The sequence below is a fragment of the Zea mays genome, unplaced genomic scaffold, assembly GCF_902167145.1.
Source record: "Zea mays cultivar B73 unplaced genomic scaffold, Zm-B73-REFERENCE-NAM-5.0 scaffold_683, whole genome shotgun sequence".
Taxonomy (NCBI): domain Eukaryota; kingdom Viridiplantae; phylum Streptophyta; class Magnoliopsida; order Poales; family Poaceae; genus Zea; species Zea mays.
In genome coordinates, this window is record NW_023367348.1 from 1,499 (window position 1) to 28,948 (window position 27,450).

General features: G+C 43.8%; 1 protein-coding gene across 1 annotated transcript; it reads right to left on the reverse strand.

The window, feature by feature from the left end:
• Positions 1-11,847: 11,847 nt before the first annotated feature.
• On the reverse strand, positions 11,848-20,977 carry LOC118475832 (cytochrome c oxidase subunit 2-like). Its single transcript, XM_035963980.1, has 2 exons — positions 18,214-20,977; positions 11,848-17,419 (listed from the first exon to the last, which is right to left on the reverse strand). Exons 1-2 carry the CDS (start codon positions 19,352-19,354, stop codon positions 17,025-17,027), a joined length of 1,536 nt encoding a protein of 511 aa, XP_035819873.1. The 5' UTR covers positions 19,355-20,977; the 3' UTR covers positions 11,848-17,024.
• Between the last annotated feature and the right edge of the window lie 6,473 nt (positions 20,978-27,450).

Sequence of the window (27,450 nt, forward strand, 5' to 3'; positions counted from 1 at the left end):
TGGCCATTGATTCGATCAGTTTGAGAACGAAAGAAGAAAGCAATCCTCGCATACGTTTAAATACGATATATTACTAGTTTGACGAGCAAGATTCCAACAAGGCACTCGTTTTTACGAGTAAGATTCCAACAAGGCACCCGGAAACCCTGACTTCATTCTGACACGGACTTAACCATGCCCTACTACCGAACCTATCTCTAGCTTCTGGATACGAAGACAGAAAGAGAACCCATTTGTCTTTAAGAGAAACGCTTCAAAGCGGAAAGAGTGGGGAAGTGGAGTTGCCACGACGATCTAGATGGAAGTTTCCAGATTTCAAGGTAAGAAGTCGAGCCAGACTCTTTGCTAAAGCAATTAATTGGTTTTTACAACCTGGCCTCCGCAAGCTAAAGGAATGATACAGGAGACGATTAAGTGGATACTCTACTTCCACCGAAAACCATGGATACCTTGCCACTACCACTACTTCCGCCGACAACCTAGTTTGATCCATTCCTGAAGCAGATGCAGGATGCAGAAAGGATGCTCTATAGATGCACTCGAAGGAGGCACTTTATATCATACTAGGTCAAGCGATTCGTGCACTCGATCCTGGTCGATTGGTTGGGATAGCAGACTTCCTAGTTGGCAAAGTCCTCTCTCAAAAAGGTTTGTAGTATAATGGGCATCACTCATTAAGTGAAGTGTTCCGCCAAAGCATGGAAGTCCATCCAATCCAGACACTTGCCAGTTCCACTACCTTGAAAGGCTATGTATGAATCGCTTCGCTATCCTCCCTGCTCCGAACTCGAAAGAGATCTTTATCACTAGCTAGAAATGTGACAACCGGAAGGAAGGTTCTTACTGAAGTGAGTAGAGCTCTAGCTCTAGTAAGTAGAGTAGCCAGGATCCAGGATCTAGTAAAGAGAAGTATTTCATGACTTTACTTGGGTAAGGGAGTGAGTCACTACTAATGTGACGAACATAAAAAGTTATATTAAATTTTGATATAAAGTCATCGACCTGAAAAGCTTCAATCTAAGTTGCTTCTCCTTAATGCTTCTCTTGATCCGGTGGTCGGCCAGCCCCTATCCCTCGAAACCCTGACAGAACAATGACCTACAAAGGTTACTAATCGAGATTAGGGATCTGCTTCTATTGAATGAATACGCAACTTTCAACCTGCCAGCCAAAGCTAGGAACCGGGCAAGAAACTCCTCCCCAGGAAGACTAGCCTCGGGTTAAAGATAGAGAAAGCCGCCTCGGGATACGAGAATGAAGACTAGCCTCGGGCCTCGGTTATTATGATTTTTATTTGAGTGATTTGAGGTTTGCCGCAGAGAATGAAGCACGGCACTTAGGTGGGACAAGCTTCGACTCGAAGAATAGCATGCAAAGCAATCCGAATAGCCTAGTTGTTGTAATACGAGAAAAAAGAGATGTCATACTTCTGTTTCTCAAGCAATCAATCATCGACTTGCACAAGGGTTTCTTGTTATTCCGGATTTCATGCTAGTCGAAACGAGTCGCACGAAGCACATCTATTCTGATACTCCGGCCCATTCCTCAGGTCAATCCTGAATGCAACGAAGATTGGTACCCCCATCCCATAGGTCAAGTCAAACAAGCCACATGCTTTGTACGCCCACAGAACTAAAGGTTCCAGCACTACACCCCACATTTACTAATAACGATGGGGCAGATCATTCTCGGATCCGGATTGGTCGATAGCAGAAAGAAGCATGTTTTCCATTTCAATACGAGTGCCTGGACTAAATAGTTGGTTTGCTTGGCCCAGAACAAGATGGAAGAGATGCTGATGCTTACTCTGAAATAGCAGGAAGTCCACCAATCATGGGATGGGCGAGACCGCCTAGCCTACCTTTTGCTTGCTCATTCACCTCCTCGCTTTAAAGTAGTTGAAATATCCCACTCAAGAGTCTTGGCTTGGCAAGGAATCTTATCTTTGGGAAATCAAGGATTACGAAGCATATGAATAGATATTGCTCTGTCAGCTTCCGTTCGTGGTAGGACATCCATCCCACCACTCACTCGAGAAAGGAAAGATATGAAGAGGATATTATGATGTACAAGCACCCATAAACGATACAATAAATGATGTACAAAGCTGGAAGAAGCTGGTTGTTAGCATTCTATGATTTTTTATGATTCTTCTTCTCAGGCTTAGCAGTTTGCTCTTTCTTAGAACTATTACTTTCCAAGCGTTGGTTGTTGACCAAAGCAATAGCTCACGTTCCAGCAAGAAGAGGTAGGTGAATAAGCCTAGCCTTCTTTCAGGGGGATGCCAATACCAAGCATGTTAATGCCAAACTAGTATGAGCCCATAGTTGGACTGCTTTTCCCCTAAGCAAACTCCATCCACGCTTCGCGCCTTCTCGTATATCTCTGGAAATTTCTTCAGGGGTCCTACCCTAATAAGAGGGAGATGCTTCGGCATCGGACGAAGAATAGGGGAATGCGACACTTTACACAGCGGCAAGATAAACTTCCATTGCTCCGGAATGTTCAGCATTGTACTACTACGCTTTCTTCCTTACTCCGGCCAACAACATGAGGAGAAGCTGCGTACATCTACACCCTTCCTAATTGCGAATAACGAAGTCCTAGGGAAAGCAACGTTGGAAAAAGTGGTGTAGTTAAAGATAGCCATATTTAGTAATTAAGCCTTTTTTACTTTCTTTCTTCTTTTTCAAAACCAATGAATGCGGTTGGCTTCTCAGAACTCACCTCTCAGGTTCCAGACCTTCCTTGAAGGCACAGTCGAGTAACTAGCGTTCTAAGGCCTGTTTTCCGAATGGAGCACGGCAGTAGGAATTACAGACTTGGGTCTTGGAATGGTAGGTAGGGATTTCATAGGCTGGGTGGTGTGTCGAGAAGCTTACATTCGTCGATCCTGTTTTTCAACTTCATGCATTTGCCTGGACTGCCTCGGTCGGATCGGCATACGTGTTCCAATCTCCTGCAAGTATCCACGCCTCTTTAACGCAACCAGCTATTTGTTTGAGGTCCTTCGGCTCTCTGATTCTCTTTGGTTTTCGCGTAGACGGCTGGGAAGAGGAAGATGATAGGGATGATCAAGACTACCATTACTTATCTGAGATGGATTATAAAGAGATATATCTAGAGATAGAGCGGGCGCGGAAAAGGCGGACATAGGAACTAGGTGAATAAACAAACATATAGCTCTGGTGTTCATTGCGAAGTAGCCTACAAATTAGTATTCATATCCGGCTCTCACTGCTAGGAGTAGATCTGAACCAACGAACGTAGGCTAGGACCTGCATGTAATGTTACAGCCTTGCCAATACTTCCTTTTGATAATGAAATAGCCGAGGACAGGCTGTCTCGGAAGTAAGTGCTTTCATGACATTCCAACTGGTTAACACAACACTATCTTCTTCTTTTTTCAGGAATTGGTATATCGATCAAGTGGAATATGATATATGTGCAAATATGTCATCATCACTGGAATCAGCATAAGATTTGGATTCCATCAACTTGAACCTCTCTATCTTTTTCTTCTGTTCTTTTATTTTAAGCTTCAATAGCTGGAATCTTTCCATTCGTAGTAGTTATGAGCTCCTGCTTAAGGTTCTGGGCTACGAATTCCTTCCTTGGTCCCTTCCTTCGCTAGCCCTGTTCCTAAACCTATTCCTTGCATACGAGCGAGGCCCACGCAAATACTACGTAGGATATGAAATCAAAACTACGATTGATTCCCACGAGCTAAAGGTCAATACGAGCGTTGCACTAGCGAAATCTAAAGGATTTGTGTCCCCTCCTGCTTGTAGTATTGTATTGTCATCCGACAAATTATCTAGTTGTAGGCGTCCGTTCAAAGCGGAAAGAAAGAGCACTGGTCCACGGATAAGCTAAAAGGCAGGATGCAGGTACTGTTATAGAAACTCGGCATGAAACAGGAACTAGGGACAAAGAAGAGAGCCAAATAACAAGTTTAGCAAAAGACCAAGCACCCGCAGGAAAGAGACACAGAGGAAAATGGCATTCATGCAAAGCCAAAAGGTGTAGCTGAACTCCAAACCTAAAGTAGAGGGGACAGTAAGTAGAACCATCCTCCGAGGAAGCACTGGTTCGAGGAAGAATACCAGATCCAGTTGAGGAAGAGGTGGTACTCTGCAGCCAAAGGAGTAGTACTGGGGTTAGCTCTAACCATCTTGTACAGAAGAAGGGATTACGACTAGCCCAGGCAAGGAAGTAACTCAATCTCAAAAGGGCGAGAGTTTGATTCAATTAGAAATCTCAAATCAAGGCAAATCCGTTCATTGAAGGAAGTGAGCTAGCTCCCATCACTTCATCTGCTGCCTGTTCAACTAATCGAATTCACCCTTTATTCCGATTGGAATTCCTTTTATCGAATATCCCTGCTCGTACTTCGAAGTCGGATTGTCCTCCCGGCGGTTGCATCTAACCTGCTCCCAATCTGATCCCTATCCTAGTTCTGGCTCCGGCCCACTTTCATCAGCAGATCCTGCCTTTCCTAAGCTATTTCATTCCAAACATTCCCATAGCATCTTCTTTCCCTTGCCAATACAACTAGAGAATCGTAGGCCTCGTACGTGCGTATTGGTTTCTAGCGCAAGGAAGCATATGAACTGCACCGGTAAACCAACCCGTCTCCTACAAGGATTCGCTGTTCCTATCTTTTCCATTGATGTGCAAAAGCACAGGGTGATGCATACAAGTTGGCAGATGCCTTGCTTTGCCTAAGAGCTTATCCGTGTCAATATCCCTAGCTATCCAGATGCCTCCTCTCTTAAACCAAGGCATACTCTATTCGGAACAAATAAACAATACTTGCGAAAAGCGTAGCCTACACGAAAAGCATCGTATCTAGTAGCAAAGGAAAAGAAATGGTTTCTACACCCTCCGGGGTTGACGCCAGGGAAATATGCTTTTTATATTTCTAATGAAATAGCCGAGGATACGATCTGTTTGGAGGGCGTAGTACTAGGTTTGTTTTATCCTGGTTAACCTTTCCGTTGTTGCCGTGCCTTGCCCCAAAAGGAAGGTTCCGCTCAGTTATAGTTGAATTAAAAAGTAGTACTTTCGCCTATATGTGTTCCTAACTTTTTTGCAATGGGTGACCCACTTCCTTTTCCAAAGCTTAGTGAAAATGCTATTCATTGATTTCCCCGCTATATGAGATCAACTTTTTAAAATCCATCATCTACTTTCCGAAGGGAAATCGGGTTTACTACTTTTGCCCATATATGAGAATGATCCTAACTTTGTTAAAAGGAGAGCCTAGCATTGGTACCGTGCCCCTTTGCCTTTGTTAGAGGGATAGGAGCAGAACCGGAGACATGGGACTGGATTCGATTAGTATTGCGCTCGTAAAAGGAATAGGAAGGAATAAACCTCAGATGAAAAGGAATATCTCTACTCTAGCGCTCACTACGTTCTCTAGCGTTATTATTGGCGAAAGAAGGTGAGCCTCTAGGTGCGGAGCCTGTATATACGTAATTAGATCGATCTATGAACAAAGGAAAGAGTCAGTCCGGAAAATCTCATATTGGCGTACCTGATAACAACGCTCATATACGTCAATTCAAGGAAAGGATGCTGCTCTGGCTCGTAGGAACGAATGCTTAGGATAGGAATCGCGCTAGGGGATGATTCGGTTGGGATAACTGATCATGGGGATAGCCTTGCCATACCAATCATTACCCGGTATGGAGGGGGAAAGCATCCAATTGTATATTCCTTACTCCTGGATTCGATTAGGCTGGTTTAAAAGAGAAACCCACCCTAAAGCCGAGCCGAAACCTTTTAACGGGATAAAGGTACCCTTTAACGGATGCCGAGGAATGGATATCGATGGATGAACTACAGTTAGTTACGAGGATAGTAGGATAAAGGCTAGGGGTAGTAGGCTAGGCGAACAGACGCATTGGGATTGGAATGAACTGCACCATCATTTTGGCATGATTCAGATCTCTTACCTGAGGAAGAACTAACTTCTATCCGTATTGGAGCATCAATTCACTGACTTCTATGCGAGGCGAGGAATACTTTCTTCGGGGAAGAGAGGAACGAAAGCATAGAAAATCGATAAACAGAAATGAGTAGTTGACACGGGAGACTAATTGCTTCAGCCTAGTCCAGAGTTTTCTACAAGCCGAGTAAAGTGTTCCTTTTGCCAATAACAACCATTGCTAAAAGCAGGTGCCTTTCCCCAAGGATACCGTCAACCGATTAAACCTTTGCTAATGGTGGAATTGCCAAACCTTTGCCCATGCCGAAAAAGAAGCCAAGTCCGATTCAATAATTACCTTTCTTTTGTCTCTATCTTTGGACTGAATCAGAAGAAAAGCAAGGCTAAAGGAAAGGAAGCAGGCCAGGTTGGAGAAACTGGTTCTGGTCCGGAGCTCGGGGATAGCTCCTCCCCTATGATCTCTGTTCTCTAGTGCTTTGCCTCCCAAGGGTCAGATACTTCTTGGGCTTGAGCAACAGGAGAGGACTCGTTTTCCTTCTTAGCAACAGGCCGTGGTTTTCCAAGAAAGGGTCTGGATCGCATCCGTTGGGAAAGGTCGAACTACCGGTATTAAGCACTGCCTTCTCTACCGGAGAATCACCCGCGGAAGAGATATCAGCTCCGGTATAGTTGTACCTTACTAGAGAGACACGCCACTCCAGCACTCTCACTCTTTAGAAGAAGAGACAAGAAGAGCATTGTACCAATTCGAGAAATCAAGCTCATTCGAATACTGGAGGGATGTACTACACTACAGGCAAACAGATCTCATGTAATGAACGCGTACGAAGCACTATAAGTTAAGTGAAGTTTCATTCATAGCTTTCTCTGGTTTCTTGGTGGATATGTCTCCAGGTCTAAGGGAAGGCAAGGCTTCTTTCTATCTTTGCTTGGGAATACCATTCCTGCTTCTCCATTTCTCATAAGAGCATTCCTGGCCTGCTTCCTTGATCATAGCTTTGGAAAGGAAAGTCAATCAAAGTCAAGGGAAAGTAAAGTACCTTAGCAGGATAAATGACATTTGATTTGCTATTGCCAAAATCTCTGCTGCTCAGTTTCTTCCTTGTAGAAGGAAGTATGAGTATTCCAAAGAGGGATTAGAGATTCCAGTTTCTTGGTAAGGCATCTTCAAGTCATCTTTGCTTTGTGTATGCATGCATGGGCATAAAGAGAGCCTGAATTACGCATATAGCAACAGAAAAGTAGAAAAATGGGAAGTCGGAATAGCATCTGATCGGAAAAGACTAAATTAGTAGGACGTAAAGCTCGGCTCGTACAGTATAAAACGGATAGGAAGTGAAGACAAAGAGCCTGGCTTTATGCTCAGCCCCCACTAGCATCCCACCCAAGACTAATGAACGGGAGGAGGCCTATGTTACCCATATATCGATGTCCTTTTTTTCTTACTAATGTATGCATGTTTCTCTTACTTTTACTCCTTTCCAACATAAAGTAACTCATCTCACTTTCTTGAATTGAATGTTAACCTATGTTATTAATGTGCATGTACTCGCGTTGATAGTCCTTACTACTAATATTAATATAAGGTCTTCCCCCAGTTCTGAAGTTCTGGTACTAAATTAAATGCCCTAACACTATTTCTCAAACCAGAGTGAACTACTCCATCCACGTGTTCAATCAAAGGAACTGAGACATTGCTTGATAGAAGAAAAAGACTTTTGAGTTAGCGAAAAGAAAATCCTCCTCAACGGATCAAACAATACTACCGTACCCGCCGACGCCGAAGTAATATCGATCGAACCTATTCCACTCGCACTGACACTATAGAGAGCTTCCACCTTTCAAGCTGTCTTGCCTTTACCCTGAGAAGTAGCACTTGGGGCCTCACGGATGAGAATCCAATTTCCACAAAATTGCATTGTTTGCTTTTTCACATACATAAGCCTAGGGCACGAGGAGATAGGGACGATACCCTGCGCACCCTCTCTAAAGCAGTGAACTCGATAGCGCAATTCCTGTTTTTTTTTGTTTTCTCTCTCTTCTATTTTGAATATTAAAATATGCTCTTTGGAGCCGGGAAATAAGATCGGTACTTGAATAAAGAGATATAGATAGAGATAGTAAGTTTTCCATTCATTTAGGTTGGCGGAAGGATAGCGATTTTTTTCATACAGCTCGGGACAACCATTATTACAGGGGTCAAAGACCAACGAATGGCTTGGGTACTACTTTCATCACTTATTGCTAGGATAGGACTTTCCTTACCAGAAAAACAAGGCGCGAAGCGATGCCGCCCTCTTGGTTTTGATTTCCTCACAAGTATACTTTTCCGGGAAAAAGAGATTCATACAACTTCCTTTCTGCCTCCACCTTACTCACCGGCTCTCGCTTGTCAGTTTGGCTTTGTGAATTTGAAATACCCTCTCTCCTCGCTTCTAGGCTAGGGATTGGCTCGTATCCTGGTTGAGAAGAAGCAGTTTTCAAGCTTGACTTTTCTTGTAATAAATGATAGAGCAGAGCACTCGCTCGTCAACTCGCTACTCTCTCCCCTTCTACTTGTCTAGGCTTCATACCCGAAAGATCAACTGGCGCAAGCACATTCTTGAAAGATAAGGCCAGAGAATAGTAGGTATAGCGCTGTTGTAGGTTAAAAGGAGGAAGAAATAGCTGTACGAGTTGCAGAGCTGGTGACAAGTGCCACTGTACGCTAGAAAGAATGAGTCCCTAACAAAGTAAAAAAAGATAGGTCGAAATGCCTGTATTCCTACTGGAAAAGTGCGTGATGGTTACTCTTTATCATTGGCATACTTGCATTCCTTTCCCCAACTATCCGAGTTTGGGTTTCCTACCAGTCCTTTCCCTTCGCCAGTCTTAGACAGTTCGCTTACCCGATAGGCTTGGCAATTCCACTACTTTAAGTTGGGATTTTTTCATGTATCTTTCCTTTTGTCCTCGAAAGCCTGTCTTCCCCGAGAAGACAGTCTTCCTCTATAAAACAACAACATTAGTGGATATAGACTAGGCTAAGGGACGGACTTCATCTCTGTTCTTACCCAAGGAAACTGGGTATCGGGGCGGTATAGTATAGTATAGGAAAGGAGTAGATCTGCCAGTATCTGCCTTCTGTTTGGGGCGCCAGGTCGAATACGTCAAATAAAAGACAAAGTGTGGAACAGCAGATCTAGTTTCTTGGCATGTTGATCGATCAACCCTTTTGCGGGTCTATAGTGCCAGGGCTCTCTTATAGACTTATAGATGGGTTTCTTGCTTTGGAGGCAGGCTATTGGAGTGCGAGGGTTAGCCAGTTAGTTCTTTCTTATTTGAGGTAAGGTGATCCGCTATAGGCTATAGGACGAGAACGGGAATATGCAAATATACGAGTGCCAGACCCGATAAAATATACGAGTGCAAACGCGCCCTCCATGATCATTGCAAGGTTTAGAGCAGTTAATAAGCCAAGCCACCAGCATCCAAAATAAGTAGCGAAGGATATTAATATGATTGCTTAGCACGGCTCACGCACGTTGCTATACATCAAAAAAGCTTCTTCGTCTGTCTGTCAGCAGCGTATACAAAGGCTGCATGATAAACCTATCATTATCCATCTCACGAACCCACCCTTGGGACGAACTCACTCCTGGTTCTCAAGCTTCCTGTTTCTAAATCGAGGAAACAGATACCAACCAAGTCGTAGACTTACCACTTGAGTATGCTCATACAGCCAAACCTTTTGATTGCAAACATTAGTAGTTAAAGCCATACTGTAATCACCCACCAACAATACAGGACGGAAAAAAACAAACTTACTGCATTTTCTTACCAGCAAAGCAAAATGCGGCCCAAGCAGCGTAGGCTTGTGAATCTTCTCATCCGCCATAAAGTCTTGCACACACTTACCCATAGCATAAACTGAGTTCAACAGGTTGTCACCAACAGACTGCCCCCATGCATACTCCCACAACCCTTCAAGATCACCAACATAATCCCAGAAAAACATTTGAACAACGTACCGGACGAAAGGTAAGTGCGAAGGGCGAAGTTGCGAAGGAATAGTTGTTACTACTCTTAGTTTAGTTTAGTACCCACGGTCCATTTGATCATTTGCTGCGGTACCAAAGTTCAATCGTCATCTTCAGTTGAAAGAGTACACATTATATTGAGTACCTCCCTATCTTCGATCTCTCTTGTAAGAAATCCTACGCATCCCTCCCTTGTCAGAAAATAAATAGGAATATGAGCCTGTACTCACTCACGCTGCCGGAGTACTTTTTGAGTTGAGGGTAACGTAGTAAAAATCCTTTATTTCTGGGGATTTGCCTTTTCTTTCAAAATGAATTTATGCTTAGTCTAAAATTGGTAAATACCAAATAATAATAATATAAAGATATAATATATATTATTATTATTATAAATATGTACCAGTTTCCTGAAACTAACAAATAGAGTTATAGCTTTGATTGACTTACTAGCTTACGGGAATGCTTTGAATCTCAACTTACTTTTTTAGAGGGGGGGATTACTACTGCATGGAAGGATGGTATACTGGAACGCAGGTGTTCTTACTCTTTCTCAGGTACCTGAGAAAATAGAGTTGGCTGACTATAACATGGAAGGCCCCAAGCGTCGCCTTGAAAATTATGTGGAAGAGTTCCGGCTTGCTTGCATTAGGATCCATCCCTCCAAGAAACCATCAATATATGAAGCATATGGCTCCTCTTTGAGTTCTATTTTCTTGGGGTTGGGATGAGAGCACGATATGAGCATGCGAATTTCTTCGAATCTACCATTGGAGAGAAAATAAGGGGTTATGTGGATGGGGGATTTGGAGATTCTTGAAAGAATGTTTTGGCTTCTTCCTATTACGCTTCAACACAGAAGAAGATTGTTAAAAGGTGCTGGAAGGAGGATATATTTTTCCAATTGTTTCAATTGCCCAACCTCGGAATGGCCAAGGTTTAATGATTTCATGTAATTCTTCCGCTTACAGGTTTTTAATCGGTCTGTATCTTTGGACATCCTCGGGCGTATTTATTGCAATCTTTTTCCATGTTTGGCCAATAAAACCCATATCTGTGTATCAGCCATCTCATTCTTCTGCCCGCTTGATGTGCTCCAGCGATTCTTTCATGGACCTCAGCCATTACCAATAAAGCCCCCCTTTACCTTCTCTTTCTATTCTATAAAAAGGCGAACATCTAATCTAGGCCCGGTCGCCTTTCTATGAAGGCGAGCAGCCCAGCCCCCTTGTGGAAATTTGTATATTAAGGAAGCCGTATTTCGCAATAGCAGCTCCGAGAAGCTGGGCTTAGGGTGCGCCTCCTGCGGTCGTTTCAGTGACTCAATTGGCTGGCTTCCCTCAGCTCAGACTGGTGTCGCCACCTCTCCCAGGACCGGAATGATTATCCCTGCCCGATGGGTCTACATTCATCCCTGAATGTCGTCGGGTACTCTTCACTTCCCCGCCATTCTTGTAACCGTCACCTGTAATCCGCGCAGGTGTGTCCGCACCCCCTGGAGTGGACGAGAAAGAAAGGATTTTTTCTCGGAGCAACCCCCAGACCCAGGAGTTCACTTTCCCGTATGAGCATTCGGTACATATATAAGTCAGTGGAAGAGTCAAAGGGTCACCACTACTGAGGGTCTCCCCCCTTATCTTAGAAGGGTCGTCTGAGGGTTCGCCGCGGTTCATTGCTGTGCTTACACACTAGGCTACCCTTCTCCGAAAGCTCCGCGGGACCACCTATCACTAGTCTTCGGCCGGAGGGGTTTATTGCACAAAAAGGCCGGGACGCAGAGGAAAGCCCAACGAATGTCAGATGCAAAGCCCCGCACCTCATTAAGATCATATTGGCATACTCTCCCAAAAAAAAAAGAGCAGACCCCATTGAAGACGGGAGTGAGGTACAACAAATTTCCGTCCACCTTCTCACGGAGCCGTACGTGGACGTTACCGCTCATACAGCTCCCAGCCAGCAAGCAGTTAGCTTTCCTCTAGAAGTCATGGAAGTGTGGATAAATCGACATCAAACTCTAGTCGACAGAAGGTTTTTCTTTTTTTCCCGCTCGCAGTAGTATAGTAGTCCCAATATTCCAATACTACAGCGTTAGCAGCGTTTTGTCTCGATGAAAAATCTTCTGGTGACCATGAGGATTTCTTCTCTATCCTTTGGACTTGAACGATCCAATTTCGAATCTTGTTGGAGATTCTTTATCTGGCTTTGACGTATGGGGCCCTTTCCCCACTGTTTGAGAAAAGTTTTTCATCTTTCCTTTACATCCGAACAGGACGGGCCACTAGTCCCTGATCTGGACGCCGCACCTGGAACTCCTTCTACCTGTGGTTGTGGGGTTGGCGCCTCCTGAGCTGCTTGAGCAGCACCCACAAGGGGGTGGGAAGGAATAAGACTACATAAGAGAATACTCTCTTTTTACTTTATTGACTGGTGTCCCGCGGATCTCTCTCTTTAGGCGCTTCGTTTAGTTCGTTTATAGCGAGAAAGCCCATGCGAGTCAATTAAGTAAGCTGGAAGGCACTTTTTAAAAAGCCTGGAACTTGATCCAATCTCTAACCAATTGCGGCTTGTTAGAGCACCTAAGCAACGATGCGAATAATCGCTTGCCTAATTCAGTAGGGTTTTCATTTGATTTCTATATGATAATATGCAGTAGCCATCCATCCTGGAAAGGAACAACCATAAGTGATTAGAGCGATGCTCCTTTTTTTGCAAAGAGTTGAGTTCTTCCTCTTTCGCGCAGGATAGCCACGGACTCTTCCGAAACATTCAGATATAGGAAAAGCCAGAGCCAAAGCCAACGCGTCAAAGTGGTTCAGCAATCGACGTAACAGGTTCAAATACTCTAAGCTAGGTATATAGAAGGTATATTCGATTCAACAATCTGAAGTAGTGGAGTTAGCCCTCGGTATACCATACTGTAAGCCTCAGATAATCACTAGCTTATTCAAGAATAATATAGTATAGTAAAGTCGTAGAGGAAGAAAAGAAAGAAGAGAAAGAACTGGGAGTATGAGGACAACTTACAGGGAGAAGGAAGGTGGAGACAAACAACAGGAGCTATTCAACCATCGTTAGAGGCAAACCAATGATTAGAAGAATGCTGGAAGAAGAGGAAAGCTGATTGATAACACTTAACCAAACATCGCAAGGACAGGAAGGAGTATCCTGAACGTAAGGCCAATGGCTAGCATACTTCGCTGAACACTCAACTTGATCTATATCGATAGACACATCTGAGAGAATCATAGTTCCCCCTCTGGGGATAACTAGTTCTTCTCCCGAGTCCTTGTTTTGTATGAGATAACAGCAGTCTTTACTTAACCGAGCATCGTAGGGCTTACTTCATCACACATAGCTGTCTTTACTTTCGTTTCGCTAACCGCCCAAAAGCAGGTGCGCACACACAAATGCTAGGCGAGATACGTAGTTCTCTCAACCCTTCCTATCCATCATTACAGACCGGAACTAGATCGGATTAGGTAGAGCAAGACCTTGAGCCTCTTGAGAAACCAATAGAAACGACAGTAGCTAGCTTCACCAGAAGAGGAAGAAAGACTTCTATAACTTAACTTCCCTATTGAGTAGAATGCATGGCAAGTTTCCACTGCTTTAGGCTACTCTACTAAGACTCGAGGGCCGACTTCACGTAACTAAACTAAATGGCTTAACTAAACTAAAAAGGAACTAAACTGGGATAAATCTTAACTAAAGGCGTACTGTACTTTGCTTAACACTCACTATATTCAGCTAAAGCTGGATGCGTATTATATTATATCTTGCCTTGCCTTGGTAGAGCGAAACTTTGAACCCAACACAAGCAACTCTCCAGGTTTAGCGATATTGATGGGTTCCAGCCTCATTCCACTACTTACGCTTCCCGCAAGAGAAGAGTCTTGATTTCGATTCGAGAAGGTAGTTATTCTTCTTCCGATAGTCATATTGATTGATTCGAAGAGACTAGAACGATACACATTCCCTGCATTTCTGCCAGGAGGCAGAAATGGATGGTGGAAACGGATGCACGAAATACCAAAATAGGAGCAACTTATTAAATAGGGCTATCTATACAGTAGGTCAAATAGGATCAAGTTTTGCCAATTCCGAATTCAAGTACGAAAACTAAGAAGTTGGCACTTTTAACACAAGGAAAAGGGAGCCCACATAAAAAATCGAAAGCGAGTTGGTGCTTGGGAAAGATACTGGTACCTTTAGACTAGGGTCAATAATTCATTAACATTTTTTTATTTTCCTGGCTTAAGGCTTTCACCGCAGTATTGTCTTATGCTTTAGCCAAGTATAGCTCTTAAATCTGTCTGATTTGCCAATCCAATGAATCATGATTTCCCTTGCTTTTCAGATAGCCTTGACATGAATGAAATGTGCACTTGACCGTTATCCCTTGCTTTGATTACACTCTCTCTCTATTCTTATCTCTTGTCCGGCACCAATCCTTCTTCTTGATCCCAACCTACTAAGAGTTTTCCGATCGTCATCCAACCAGTAACATGTGATGACCGAATCGACTGCTCTGTGAAGAGTTGGAAGTCAAGCTAGGGGATATTCTCTCTCAACCTATTCTTGGGACATTGGCCAAAGATAATAAGCGAAGAAGGAAGGCAAAGATACTTGGATTCCATTGATTATCTTCCATTTCATCCTGCACTTGATTGCAAAACAAAATCAGAAGCTGTTCTCAGATCCGTTCTCCGCCGATACCAATAGGAAACCTCAGCTGGAAACTCTCTAGATAGCTTCTTAGCGCTTAGCTACTTTCTCCTTCTGCGCCGCTAGCGCTACTACTCCTAGTGATAGGAATAACATACTCTTTTTCGCGATGAGGCCCATCTTGGACCGGTAACGTATTCTAATGATCTGGATCTCTGGCTTATCTCTTACTTGACGGATTCTATTTCAGCTAGTGGGATTTCATTTAAGTGACGATAATCAGGAAAGAACAGGGTGGATTGGCTCTGATCGATACCATCTAAAAGTGCTTGCTTCATTCATTCGTGACATTACTGGTTATTCTTATTTAGTTTCGCCTCGCTCTTGGAATCATGCGCATGGCTCCATGCATATTCATGGGGGGCCTAACGAGTGCTACGAGTGAATGCGTAGCTTTGTCTTCTCTTATTCAATTTCGAGTTAGAGGTTAGAGGGAAAGAGAACTCCCCCAAAGCAGCCATTCTCTTAAGAAGAGCTATTATCCCTTGTTATTTCTAAAATGTGTATCACCATACTGAATCTAGCGCAAAGCTAGGAATGATTATCGGAAGTTGGCTACTTACTTAGACTTAGGTAAATCAGTTCCTTCTCTAAGACCTAACTGCGCTGTCGAGGGTGATCTTGAAAGAGCACATGAAGGATAGGGAGGGACCGGAATTCCCCTTTTTTAAAGAGCTGCTTGTACTCAAGCTTGAAGGTGGAGATCTTATAAAGGTTGCCAGTAAGCAAGAAGCAAGCAGGTATCTATTAACAGCAATAGTCAGAGTCATATAAAAGGTAGCCAAAAAGAAGCATCGAATCCATCAGGTTGTATGAAATGAAAGGAGACCCACAGTCCCACTTCTCCTTCCCCCCGCCCCAGAAATGGGGCGGGCCTCGTTCTTCTTGACGATACCACCGTTCAAAAAGACTACACCTTCTCCCTAAAAACGGAAATCTGGTTTGGCAGTCACAAGGAAGATTGTGTACCCCAACTCAAAAAAACAGGCACGGGACTAGCCCGCTGTCCCGAGGACAAGAAAAAGGCTGTGTTTAGCCTTTTCGTGCGCGATCCCAATCGTGGACCGTTAAGTCGATATGGGCTTTATCTTAGGTTCCCCCGTATAGGTATAAAAGAAAACCCTTTTCCAGTTCATGTTATCGAGGACCTGGGCGATTTTTACCCGCTTCTCGGCGCTCGCCGTTTCAAGGTGAAGATCTTCGTTAATCCTTTTTAGGATTTTTTATTTTCGTATACGCTGGCATGAGCGAATAACATTTTTGATTCGTTCTCGCAAGAACGAAATGGATGGTGCTTCAGGTTCAGGGTTCGGCGGGGTGTGGCTTGTGGATGGTTCGGACGCGGCATTTTCCTCCGACTCCGATAAGTTGAGGTACTTTTGCCAACTCTCAGAGGCGGATCCCGAAGCCGACCCAGAAGAATTCATCCAATTTATGAGAGCGGATTCGCTACCGAAGAAGACCCCCAAGAGAGAAAGAATCACCAAGGCGAGACTCCCAGGGCAGCCCATCTTTCTCAAAAAGGAAGAGAGGGTGAGCCCAGAACCCCATTCTTTCAAGAAAGTTAGAATAGAATGAATTCTGTCGAAAAAGAAAGCAGGAAAATAGGAGTAAGCGAGTAGGGTCAACAAGATTCTAAACGAATACGCGAAGGATATTTTTTATATTATTCCAATTATTATTTATTGATTGATTATATAATTTTTTTTAGATCCATATTCATTTTCATTTGCAAATACAAACTCTCTTGCATTTTATTTTGACTTTAGCGCTAAGGATAAGGGAACGGAGAAAAAAAGAGCTGGCTTGGCTGGTACATCAAGCATATGACATATTGCTTGTTCGGTGTGGTACACATATCTGTCAATGTCAATCAAGTAAGAAAATTCATTCCCACTGTCTGAGGAAAAGGTGAAGAATTGCAATTTATTGAGCTTGTAAGGCCCGTCCCCGATAAAGGGTATAAATAGGGCTATAAGTAGGCCGTTTGCTATTGCAATAAGGGCTGCTCGCCTTTCCTTTTGACGGCTTGGCTTCCTATCGCTCCTATGTAGTGGTCGGCCTTAAAAGGAGTCTTCCTACCATACCATCATGCATGCCTATGTTATAGTGCGTTAAGCTTCGGCAGAAGCAAGCAAGATGATGAAGCGAAGCTTCGTAGACAAGGCTCGTTCCGTGCTTTACTTACGAGCTCGTGTAGTAAGGCCTCGCCCTACTTCAATAAGGGCTTATGCACTCCACTCGTAAACGAGCGTTAGAGCTTTTTGAGCGAGCGAGCGAAGCCTTCCCTCACCCGAGAATTGCATTTCCGCTTCAGCTTCCCCGGTTTAGTTGGTTTGGAGGATTAATTGATTGGATACCCAATCCGCATAATCTTTCAAAGTCACTGCTTCTACGACGATAGGCGTAAAGGCATGATTAGTTCCACAAATCTCACTGCACTGACCATAGTAAACTCCTTCTCGTTGTACCGAGATGGAGGTAAGATTTGAACGACCAGGTACAGCATCACATTTGACACCTGAGGAAGGTACAGCCCAACTATGAGGTACATCAGCGGGTGTTACAATCATACGTAGATGAGTTTTGGCTGGTACAACCACTCTATTGTCAACTTCTAATAAACGTGATTGACCCAATTCTGGATCATCTTCTGGAATCGTATAACTGTCAAAAGTGAGTGACTGTTCATCGGAACTGTTATAGTCCGAATACTCATAAGGTTGGGTCGACGCCCGCCTCCCCCCAAACTTGACTTGCAAGTTTCCCCGCAAAAAGCTCTCCACGCCTACTCTTATTTTTAAAGAGCGCTATTCTTCTTTAGTTAGGTAGTTCTCCCCCCTCTTGAGTCACCCTTATCTAAAAAAAAAGGACGGAGTCTATCTAGATCATAGGATCACTGTATTCAGAGGTCAATTCTCTTTCTTTGACCTCCCACCGTTCACGACATCCCTTGCTTCTCGCAAGAACGGCTCCTCGGTGGAGGAGTAGAAGCGCTGGTCCCCTTCGGCCAAGTGCTTGTGCGTGCTCTTACCTACCGTAGGACCTCCGTCCCCGAAGCGAAGAAGGAGGAGCAGGAACAACAGGTTGTCCTCTCTTGGCCCAGTAGTTCCGCAACTACTACCGTGGTTGTTGCCAACGGGGATCCCCCATTCCGAAAGGTAACGGGGCCGGCCCTTAGGTCCAAAGTTGTATGCCACTGCTGTGGTGCCGATAGATTCACTACTGAAGCCCCGTTATCGGACATTGCGGGCTTAGCATCTATTTTTCGTATATCGCTCCACCACACCGAGAAGAGGTATGTGTACCTCCAGCAATAACAAGAATGGAACCATAGGCTCCTATGCTGGGAGCATTTCGGGGTATAGGTCTAACCACCTCAACTCCCCGTTTCTGGCATGCTATAGTTCTTTTAGTCTCTCGACGACGGGAATGGGAGATGACCGGTAAGCCAGATGCTTCGCGAACCACCGGTACATTTCGTTGCACTTAAATCACCCTCGTTAAGAGGCGCACTCCGATACCATTGATGTCCAATAGCTTTGATAGTAATGGCTGGATCTACTAATACCCCGTCCATTGAGTATAACAGAGCAAACGATGGTATAGCAATGAACAATGGAATGACACTAGGAAAAATGGTCCGAATAATTTCGATAGTAGTTCCATGAACAATCCTTTGCGGGATTGGATTAGTTTGCTCGTTGAAATGCCATAAAGCGCGAACCAACATCCGTGATACGAAAACCAAAATCAGAATGAGGAAGAAAAAGATATCGTGATGTAAGTCAATGATTCCTTGCATCATAGGTGTTGCTGCGTCTTGAGATCCTAATTGCCATGGTTCCGCAGCATCACAAAGAGCGATTGTGAGGAATCGACATTCTAATGAACGAAGAATCATTGGCAGCACCAGAAGTAGGACCAAACCGAGAGTGAGTAGCATAGACAAGGATAGATTTGTGAATGAGACATAGTACTCACCAATATTCAGATCCAGAATTGGGTGAATTCCAAATTGATATTGATCCAACGGGCTGTTGAGATTAGGTAGGTTACCAAAATACCCTCTGCCTTGTTGGGCAATCAAGTAGTCCCAGTTGCCCTCGGCAGACATTCGGGCGTGCAGATCTTGTATTCTCTGACCAAAACAACTACGTCCCTGAGGTGTGTGAATCTCCTCGAGTAAGGAGCGCCAAAAAGCGTCGTAGTCCGCAATCGCACTCTCACGCCGGATACCAGAGAATAGATTCACACGGAAAGCGCTTATTTCCTGTACTGACGGGAGATTCAGGTTCCTCTCACGCAAGATACCTTCCATTTCTCTAAATAAGGGGAGGGCTCGGAGTACCCTATGCACATCCTCCACCGATTCCGATTCTCGATTTAGTGGGATTCCAGGCATCCCACGAGTTGCAATCATAATGGGTTTACTACTTGATAATAGCATTTTTCTATCCGTTAATAAAAATATCATCGTACTTGACAATTCCATCTTTTTCAGCTCTGCTCCCAAAAGAGAAAGGAGACTAGACTGATCCATTCTTGACGTCGGCGTTGGTTTTTCCAACGAAACGAAAAAAAGAACATTCGAACAAATAGACTTGATTCCATGACAAAACAAAATGCTAGTTCTAACGAACAGCGTTTGTCCCATCGACTTTACTTTGGCCAATGATACTACTACTACTATATACTATATACTATATACTATATACTATATACTATATACTATATACTATACGCGTTTTCTGAGGAGCAACATGAGACTTGATTTTCCTATAGTCTGGCTACTATACTATACTATAGAACCCTGGGCCATGTTTCCCGAGAGAGACTGCCTTCTCTCAGGCCAGCAGTCTTATACTTATAGTCGACTGCTCTATGACGATCTGACCTCTTTCCTGGGCTCTGCTCGCTCGTCTACGCTCCGACCAATTCAGTCAAAATCGAAAAAACGATGTTTCGTCTAAGAATAAGAAATAGTAGTAGTAGTAAAAAAGTGCACTTTTTCCATATATTTCGAGGGATCCCTATCTTTATCTCTATCCACAGAGATACCTATCTATTCTATTCTATATAGAGAGAGATTTTTCTAAAAATTGATCTAGACTATCCTCTCCTCTATCCGGATAGATATGTCCCTATGAGCGACTAGGCCGATCTTTTTTATATGTTTTGGCCACGTCCGTTTCCGCTCCGAAGAGGAAGGTTTGGATCTTTCAATCTTATGTCGTGAGGGATGTGACCTATGTTAGGTCCATAAGATACCACAGCTTTTAGTGTTCTATGATTCACCTCCGAATAATGAGTAGGTAGTTCGATCCTTTTGATTCTTATCTTCCTAGTAATAGTAAACGGGGATCCGGAGCAATAGGTCGAATTTCTATATAATTTGTTTGTGTAAACAAAAGGGCTTATTGCTCTTTTTCGGTTTTCGTTTTCCTCGATAACTTTGAGGATCTCCTCTACCCCTTCCTCTTCCTCCTTCCTTCTTTTCCATAAGAAGAAGTATTTGAAATGAAACAAATTCCTCTTCATTCTGTTGTGCTCAGCGAAGGAACTGCCTAAGCATACTTTTGCGGATCCAAACTTCTTTGTTCTTTCTAAGTCTTCTTCTTGCATATAAGAACGCAACTCTTGCAAAAACCCGGATTTTAGTAGTAAGCGGCATCCCCTCTGAGTTGTGAGTAAGCGGAACCATTCTGTTTTTGTTCTTCTCCAGATTCTGACCGGTAGGAATTTGCCTATGATTTTTCCAACTGATATGTCGATATAGAAAGATCTCCTTATTTCTTCACCGCGGGTTCTCGCGTCATTTTCTTTAAAAGATATTAGATCACCATGGGAAACTTTAAAATGAGTAATGGTTACCAGTCCATTATTCAAACAAACCCTTCGATGACTTATCGGCTGCCTTGCTTGAGGAAGAGTGTCACTAAAACGGAGACGAACCGGAATCACGTCCGATCTTGTTTCTTGATTGAGTAAAAAAGGGATATATGAAGTTCGTTCTCTTCCTCTGTGCATCTCCCTTATGGGTAAATCCCCATAATAAAGGGACAACTTTCGTGTAGTTTGTGATTTGATGTTACTGTTTAGATTTTCTCTCTGAGAAAGATTTCTTTTAATGGATCTCCTCTTGTTCCTCAATCTTCGGAGAATGCGGCGTTGGATTAGAGAAAGTTCTCTGTTCCGAACATTTCCTGGAAGTAGACGGCACGTTTTAAATCTTAATGCAGGCATATTTCGTTGAATCAGTCTTTTTCGCCACATCGCGTATAAAGGGAATCGAACCCAACTCTTCCACGAACCCCCCACGAATGGTCCTCCCTTAACTCAATGAACTTTGAGAATTCCTTTGCCTAGTTTTTTTCTTTTCAGTTCTCATAAGTCCTTGATATACTAGCCTCAATACTTGACCGACTGCGTCACAGTGCTCAGGTAAAGTGGCAGTGGTTGAAAGCGAGCGGAAACGTCAGTGTTTTCTGTGCGTTACGATAGTAGTGGTGAAAGAAAATCCAATTCAAATATCTCAACGTAAAAGGAAAATCGTTTCACTTTGATTTGAAAAGAAAGACTCCAGCTAGCTATATGAGATCGAACTTCTTCCATCACTCTATCTACGATATTCATTGCACCATGATTGAAGGCCTACGCATCTTCTTTCGGGTATTTCTTATTGGTTGACATAAATTATAGACACCGTGGGGACGTCATCTAGACAAAAAGGGAAACGATTTATGATAGATTACCATCAATCCCATCTTATGGTGTTACACCCATGGACTAAAGATACTAGTCTTCCTACATTGCATCTATTGGGTTGAGAGAGGATCTCCTTTCTCCTAAAAATCCTCCTTGTCCATGATACTTACTTGCAATCAATTCATAGTCTTCCCAAGTAGCTTCTAGGTTGGACCAATGAATGAGCACTTGTGGTACCGCTGCATTTCTGGAACGGCTACTGCCTACATAACTTGTCTTCCTCTTTTCAAGGAAGTCAGTATCAGACCATATGTAGTTCTCGTCTCGAGGGTCTTACTTCCTTTTTCCCGGACCAAAGAAAAGAGATAATTTATTAGCCTTCTCACATGGACATAAAGACACGAGTTAATCATTCGCATGCAGCCTCACATAAACAACAAATAACAAGCGCATGCAGCCTCACATAAACAACAAATAACAACGCGCACAAGCTTAACACTCATATATTTTTTTAGATAATATGGACATAAGATTCCCCTCTTACCCCTAACTAACGATTATGCTGCTCTCGTCCTGTTTTTCCATACTTCCCGCAGCGCAAGAAAAAGAAAAACTAGAAATAGGAACAAACCGAGACCGAGAGCGAGAGCGAGAGGGTGAATGCCAAATTGATCCAAAGGACTCTCCGCTAAATGCATCGCAGCGAAATTTGCCGCTAAATTCTCATTCGCTAGCTCAGCTATTCCGTACTTGAAGGCTTCACTTTCAGTGCCATTTGCTACTAAATCCCGGAGCTGTGATCGAAGAAATCCTATATTAGCACTCCCCCCATGTATTCGTTCGGCTGCAACTAGAATCTCTTGGTGATCCCTGCCGGGCATTAATTTGGCCATTTCCTCGCGTATAGCCCCTTGATATTCTACGACCCTTTCATCGGTCGGGTTTGGGGATGGCCGATTTACGGACGAAGAGGAAGAGGGAGTACCACTGTCCGTTAAGAATACTCCTTTCACGGAAGAAGGGGATGGCTGGTTCACAGAAAAGGATGCTAATGGCGAGGGTTGATTGACAGAGGAAGAGGATGCTAATGGCGATGGTTGATTGACAGAGGAAGAGGACGAGGGAGTCCCAAAAGAAATGAATCCTTCTGAAGAAGAAGGACTATGAGAGTGTAGACTAGAATTGCAAGACAAAAAAGACGATGAACTGGTGCTACTGGCACTCCCTCCCGAAAGATCACCCATTTTATTTCTGATATCCAACATGAGAAGATCTTCTGGTCTAGAATTAGTCGTTTTTTGCATTTCTTTATTTGGTTGGGAAAGGAAAGAAGAGATCGCGAACCGCGCCCACACAATCTCTTACACAGCAACACTGCTTGTCAAGTTAAGTAGCGACCTGCATACAGGGGACCCCCTCGTGCCCCACCCCAAGGGCTGACTCTTCTTTCATTACATACGATTTTTGTTACTGATCAAATTTGATTAATGGATGTCTCAGAAGACAGGCTTTCTCCGACAAGAAAGATGAGAGGAACCGTGGAGTTGGACCAATACGTTGGAATAGATAGCTCTGTTGCTTACTTTCAAGCTTTAGATAGCTCTGTTTGTTACAAGCAAAGAAGAAAAGATATAGCTTTAGTTTTACACCAGCTACGCCCTTCCCCATTGCAACGTTGTTGGTTTTCGTTTTATTTTTGGATCCATGCAAGCCATTTCCTGTTGATAGGAAGGCAGAGTAACAAGTTGATTTCGAGTACCATACCTCCTTTCCGGTTCACAGACAGATCGAGGGTCACACCTTACACTTGCGTCACCTGCCTGCCCTTCTCGGTTTAATTGAATAAGACCTAGGACCAAGGATGCATTTTTTGAATGGAGTCTTCTCTCTAAATATTTCCGGGAAATATACCGGGTCAAACCTTCCGAGCTAACTGGACCCTACCCTTTTTCAGAGAATCATTCCTCCCCACTCTCTGCCCTTCTAAAAAGAAAATGCATTCCTTCGCACTGTGCTTGACTTTCGCTCTTATAGCACTCTTTTCCTTAATGCCTGTTGGCTCTAGCACTGTGCTCTTTGCTTCTAGTCTCGCTAGCTATGAAACTTCCACTGAAAAAGAAGAATTTCCACGCCCACCAACTGCAGAAGCTCAATCAATGGCCACTACCGACAAGGGGACAATAGAGCTGCATTGAACACGCATCCAGCACCTCGAGTCACTACCAACCAGAAAACGAGCGATATAGGAGGTAGACTGCCCGCTCCACAACGAGTGAAGAGTGCCGTAGAGCTGGAGACATATCCTTCCTGAAAGCCAATCGATCTGATCTGTTGGATAGTGCCTGAAAAGCTATTCCTCGCTAGCGCTGTCTTGTCTGTTCCTGTTCTGGATTGGGGCACGGGCTTTCTGTAGATTGGGAATTGCTGCTTCAACAATAGGAGCACAGGGCTAACGCCTCTTGTTTAGGTTTTAGAAAAGTAGAAAGGAGAAAATTGGACTTTCAGAACTAATAACTATATTCTTTGTCTGATTTCTTTAATTGTCCGAGTTCTCTCATTAATGAGTTGGCTCGGCCATCATCAAGTAGTGAATCCCCTCTCGGGGAAGTCCCATTTCTTTCTGAACGGGAGTCGGAGTTTCTACAAATTGTATGGAAGTGGTATTTGTAGATTGTGTCAGTGTTTAGCCAAGATGTCTCCCTTTGCGAAACGAATCCAAGGGCGGAGTGTTATCGCTTGCGTCGGTCCCACCCACCCTTGGGAGGGCCCCCGGCCTTATCCTTATCCTTATAGTGATCTCGCTTTGAAAAGAGGACTTTCATAACAAGTGGAGTCGTCTTGTGGGTATCAACAAGAAAAACCCTTCTCACATAAGAGCTCAAGAATAGATGCCTTGCCCCGAGAACAGGGATTTGAACCATTGGACTTTTCTAGCTGTCCTGCCACTGGGTTCCAAGTTCGTACGTAGTCTAGTCCATTTCTAGGCAGGAATTGCATTTTATGACATTGGCCCGTTCCTCAATACAATAGTTCCGTAGTGCCAGGTGGGAAGCATCCTTCTTTGAATATGATGATGGGCTCCCCGGTTTCAAAGATAATAAACCTATAGTTATATTACTTGCGTGTTGGTAAGGCGGCTAAGGTTCTTACGTATCATAGTTTAGTTCCTTGTTTGTCTAAGAGGAGTTCATATAGCCAGTCCAGTATGGAACCAGATCCGGATATCCGTACTTTTGGTGGTGCGGTTCAGAGCAGAGGAGAGGTTCGGTAGGTTGACAAGAAAGTGCGCCGCTAGCTTTTGTGTGTTCACACAAGGTCAGAAGGAACCTCCGAGTGGATCCAACAAAGAATCGATTCTATGCCTTCTCTTTCAGTGTTCGTAGGGCTGGAAATTATACACGCTGGTAACTAGTAAGCTGGAATAGTCAGGTTAGGAATGGAAAAGAAGGAAGGAGGAAGCGAGTTCTCTACTCTAGTGAAGCTAGTGCTAGTTCTGTACTCTAGTTCAGTCCCCAAGGCGCGAGTGAAGCCCTTCTCCATACCTTCGATAAACTACTTGCCTCATGGAAGTTCAAGTTCTCTTTCATAGAATGACTGGCTTTACATATCTCCTTATTCGTAGGAAATGAATGGGCAGCAACTTAGAACCGAAACCGGAAGGCAAGAAACCGAGCTATTCAAGAGAGATCCGGCACATCACAAGATAACGAAACAACTTGGAAAGCTAGTTCGGAAAGTTCACCTATGAAAGCCCTACTCAATATTGCCTCGGGCCAGGTCAATAGATGAACACATAGAAGTGAGTAGAAAAAGCAAACTTTAGTGAATGAATGCGATCTAGACCCTGCAACTAGACCGAGCAAGAGGAAAGGAATGCGATCCTCAAATAAAAGAATCTATCTAGCACTAGCAGCAAGGAATGAGATAGAACCTCGAGCAAGAGATATGAGCGTTGATCTGATCTTATGAGAATACTGCGGCACTCTTTTGGTTCTTCTGATTTCTAGTCTAGTTTCCTTTCCTTAAGGGACAGGGCGGCGTAGAGCTGAGGAGAGAGACAGATGGATGGCAGATGTGAATGAATTGCAATATGCATGCTGCCTGCCACCGAGGAGTAGTAGTATTGATGCCAGTGTGGAAGAGTTCGCTGGATCATTCTACCGGAGTCAATCAGTTTGATTCGTAACAAATGAGATTAGTTCACGTATAACGAGCATAAAGACGAATCTAACCGCTAGTTACTCTACTCATTGGCTCCATCCCGTTTTTGAGGCCTTCTCTTTTCGTGATCTGGGCCATAAATCAATGGTGCCGCAGTCTATGAAGCAAGAATGGCCAATGACATACGCTATGGAAGCCGTAAACCCTGGATTGGAAAGCGGAGATTCTTCTGAGAGAACTGGAACTCTGACCCAAGGCAAGACTTGACTTCTCTGATCATCCCTTCCCTGGCGCCTGAGCCCGGCAATACAATAGCAGACAGGTCAGTTGTTCAAGTCCGTCTGGTTGATAGGTCAGCTCAGTATAGAATCTTGTATGGTAGTCCAGTAATGACCAGGCAAGTGAACCGGCTTGAGAGACGTAAGAACCGGGAGAACACAGGACGCACGGAAAACTTTCCTGCTCGAGTAACAGAGTCTTGGCTGGCGGAGTTGGAGAAGGGGCACCGACCAGAAGCTAGACAGAAGAATGACCTTATTTCCTTTACTCTCCATTCCATTTGTCCTTCAACCGGATTAATGGTCAACGACATTTACAGCCTTTCCTTCACACAAGGTTTTTAATCCATCTCCCCTGCTTAGGACAGTAAGGGGAAGTAGCGATATTCCGATTCCTTCGTGGGGAATCAACGAAGGGTCCAGCTGCTTTAGTACTTAAGTTAACGCCCCAGCCCTTATCCAGAAGGTAGATGCGGTAAGCCAACTCCTATCCTTCTTGCGGAAAGGGCATTCAATGCCATCTGAATTCCCTTCCTTGCTTCGAGGAGCAGGTCGAATAGTCAAAGAAGGGGATGGCTAATTCCAGGAATAGAGTAGCATTCTCAGGCACTACCCTCAGTTGCAGCCTCAGTCCATATAAAACAGTCAATCTACCAGCAGCAGAGGCTGCAGATACATGTCCACCACCTGTTTATCTACTACCATAAGCGGGAGCAGTTGCAGGTAAAGTGTTGTGAGGGCTTTCATTTGCGCGTTAAGGGCAGTTTCTGTTATAGCACTAGAAATCAGTGCCGTTAGTCCCTTCTCGAACAGCAGTTTTAGCAATTGAATCAGCTGTTTCCTAATAGACTAGGCTGTTAGCAGGATTTGCAGGCGAGACATGAGGAGGCATAGAAGGAGCAATTCCATTATGTGCTAAAGGCTGCGGAATAAGAGCTCTTAGTCCTTTCGGCGTAGAGAACGAATCCTCTGTTGCAAGAAGAAGGGCAATGCCGATTGTAAGGTTAAGTATTACGTACGTCAAACCAGTCAGTGACTCATTTAAGTGTTGTGCGAAAAGGTAGCCTTTTGGCAACTGCAACCATCCATAGCGAGCGACGGAAGATCAATAGGCTGTTTTTTCATAAGTTGATAAAAGGAGAGAGCAGCTTAATGAGAGAAGTAGCAGTGAGGGCGCTAAGCAGGTGTCAAGTTAATTGGTCTGAGAGCCAAGCCAGCTTTCAATTTCAAGTAGTAAAAAGCAGGCATTAAAGTAGGTGAGTAAGTCAAGTTCTCTAATGCTTGAAGCTGATACGCGCCTTTGTTGCCTTCTGTCTTCTTCCCTTTGGTAGTTCTGTTTCCAGCTGAGGAATTGGAATAAATAAGTAAGGCTAACTAAAAGAGAGAAGAGGGTCTACAGTCATTCTATCTCAACACTGAAGAATAAGACGTCTATCCTTACTCTTGCATTAAATAGAATAATCAGAAAGGGAGGGTAGTATAGATTGAATCAAGCTTCAATTCCAACTAAAGATGAATCTTTGAACTATCTGAAGGGAGCACTTATTAAATACAGCGACATAAATAATTTAGAATACCCAAGATGGGTCGACGTTCAAAAAGACGC

Excerpts from the sequence above, each read along its gene's own strand:
- LOC118475832 (XM_035963980.1), bottom strand. The coding sequence starts at position 19,354 with ATGGGACAAACGCTGTTCGTTAGAACTAGCATTTTGTTTTGTCATGGA. Across the intron at positions 17,420-18,213 it reads TGGACATCAATGGTATCGGA|CTTATGAGTATTCGGACTAT; the intron begins GTGCGCCTCTTA and ends CGTCGACCCAAC.